Source organism: Bison bison, unplaced genomic scaffold (genome assembly GCF_000754665.1).
Source record: "Bison bison bison isolate TAMUID 2011002044 unplaced genomic scaffold, Bison_UMD1.0 scf7180017860370, whole genome shotgun sequence".
Taxonomy (NCBI): domain Eukaryota; kingdom Metazoa; phylum Chordata; class Mammalia; order Artiodactyla; family Bovidae; genus Bison; species Bison bison.
The window spans coordinates 126,252-128,341 of record NW_011490942.1 but is presented as its reverse complement, the minus strand read 5'-3'; the positions used below and the strand labels follow the sequence as shown (position 1 = coordinate 128,341).

Genomic DNA, 2,090 nt, shown 5'->3' with positions numbered 1-2,090 from the left:
TACGAGGGGTAGCCACTGCACTTGGCCCACACGACCTTCAGGGGCTCGAGGACGGAGGCGGCCGCGTCGGTGGATATCCACATGCTGTTCTGCCCGACCTCTGGGGAGAAGAGTGGGGGAGAGGGGAGTCACGGCAGGGCCCTCAGGACCCGCTGGGCCGCGCACCTAAGATCACCTGGACACCAGGACCGGGGGACTTGGGTGGCCCGGCGTGGTGTCGGAGTCCTCTGCAGCTGTGCCCCGCCCCGCTCCGCAGCCCCGGGCCTCGGGGTTCCGGCACCTCCCGCTGCACGCAGGGCTGGTGGGCACACACTCACCAGCAGCAATGCGTGCTGCCTTGGCATAGTTCCCGTTCTCGATGCAGGATATCAGCTCGCTGCGGCCCTCCAGCGTGTGCCTGCGGACCAGGGCCGGCTTGCCGCGGCCGCACTTCGGTGCGCTGAAGCTTCAGGGGGAAGCGGACAGACTGTCAGCACCCAGAGCGCACGGGTGCCCGGCGTGGGGGTTGTTCAGGGGAGGCGGTGTGGGCTACAGCCACTTTTTTTTGGCTCCACCACATGGGATCTCAGTTTCCCAACCAAGGACCAGCCTGGGCCAGGCAATGAGAGTGCCAGGTCCTAACCACAGGACGCCAGGGGCTCCCAGCCATCGCCGCAACAAACCAGGCTGGGAAGCCCGTATGGACACGGCCTGTTCGTCCGCAAGCTGTGCTCAGCTCTCACACGGTGCCTTCCCCACTGTGAGCTCCACAGAGCGGGCGGCGGGGAGCAGGCACACCCGGGGCCCACCTGGCGTCGCAGAGCGGGCTGCTGCTGGAGGAGATGCTGGACTCGGAGGCGCAGCGGCGGCGTGGCGCGGCGGTCCTCCCCGGGGCGCCGCCCAGCTCCTGCTCGCCCCGCGCGGCCCCAAAGCCATTGGTGAGACCTGAAAAACAAGTGTGCGTGCAGCCCTGAGCTCGCCAGCTCTCTAAATCGGGACAACACAGACAAACGCACCCTGCAACCCACACCCACGCGCCCAGTACAAGGAGACGCAAGGAAGGGGGGAACTGAGTGGAAACACAGATCCCACGAAGGCAGACACCGGCTATTCCTTCCTGGACGCTCCCGTCCCACTGACCGAGGCCCTGAGCCTGCGGGGTGGGGGTTGGGTAGGCTTCCAGGGGATCTGCACGTCCCCAGCGAAGGAACACCTTCTTCCAAGACAAAGCACGAGCAGGGTCCCCAGCCCTCCAGAGCCTGAGACCCAACACAAGCGTCTGGTCCGCGTGGGACCCTTGTGTCTGGAAGCCACTCACACCGAGCCTGCCACAGCACACAGGAGGCCAGGAGGCCCGAAGAGCAAGCGGCCCACAGGCCCACGGCATCAGGCCGCAGGTCGAGGAGGACCTCAGAGCCAACCTCAGGTCCTGCCCCAGAAGTCCACGCCAGCAGGAGGCAGGGAGGAGACCAAGCGCCCCACCCGCCGGGTCACAAGGTGCCAGGAGCCCAAGGCGTGTCCAGCGACGCCCGGCCCGGCCCGGCCTGGCCCCTCTGGGCGACGGCTGCAGGGGGGAGGTGCCTTTTCCCCCAAAAGAATCCCATTCCTCATGCTTTAAAAATCTAAAAATCTATTTCTTTAAAAATGTTTTGAAGGAACTGGCTGATTACTGGTTTTCTCATCTGCTGTACATACTTCTCTGTAAATAAAAGGAGACATGGAGACCCTTTACCAGACAGCCTCAAAGATGCAGGAAGACAGCGCGCTTTCTGCTGCCCCGCCCACAGTGAGCCGGTCAGGAGGCTGCGGCTCTGCCGGACGCACCCCAAGCCTGGCACTCTCTCTCTCCTACCAAGTCTTATTTACTTATAAGTAGCAGCCACAGGTAGTCAGGGGTGTTACACTCATTTTTGGAACCTGGACCAAACCACCCAGAGAAAGCACGCGTCTCGTCTCAGCCCAGGGGCCAGGTCCCCGGGCAAAAGCCCTGCAACGGGGGCTCTGAGACCCCACCCACACCCCCAGGAGGCCCCCAGACAGACCAACGCGGGGCCAGGCCCAGACACGCCCTCAGGGACAGCAGGGCCAGGGGTGCTCAGCCGCGGAACCAG

General features: G+C 64.4%; 1 protein-coding gene across 4 annotated transcripts in view; it reads right to left on the bottom strand.

Moving 5' to 3' along the window:
- The window catches only part of BRD1 (bromodomain containing 1), a 35,006-nt gene that overhangs the window by 2,435 nt on the left and 30,481 nt on the right, over window positions 1-2,090 (bottom strand). For all 4 annotated transcript variants that reach the window (XM_010832081.1, XM_010832085.1, XM_010832088.1 and 1 more), the window contains 3 exons: window positions 789-924; window positions 318-445; window positions 9-100 (listed from right to left, as the gene is read on the bottom strand). In XM_010832081.1, the coding sequence (XP_010830383.1) occupies window positions 9-100; window positions 318-445; window positions 789-924 (356 nt within the window). Of the gene's footprint in view, window positions 1-8; window positions 101-317; window positions 446-788; window positions 925-2,090 lie in introns of those variants that run through there.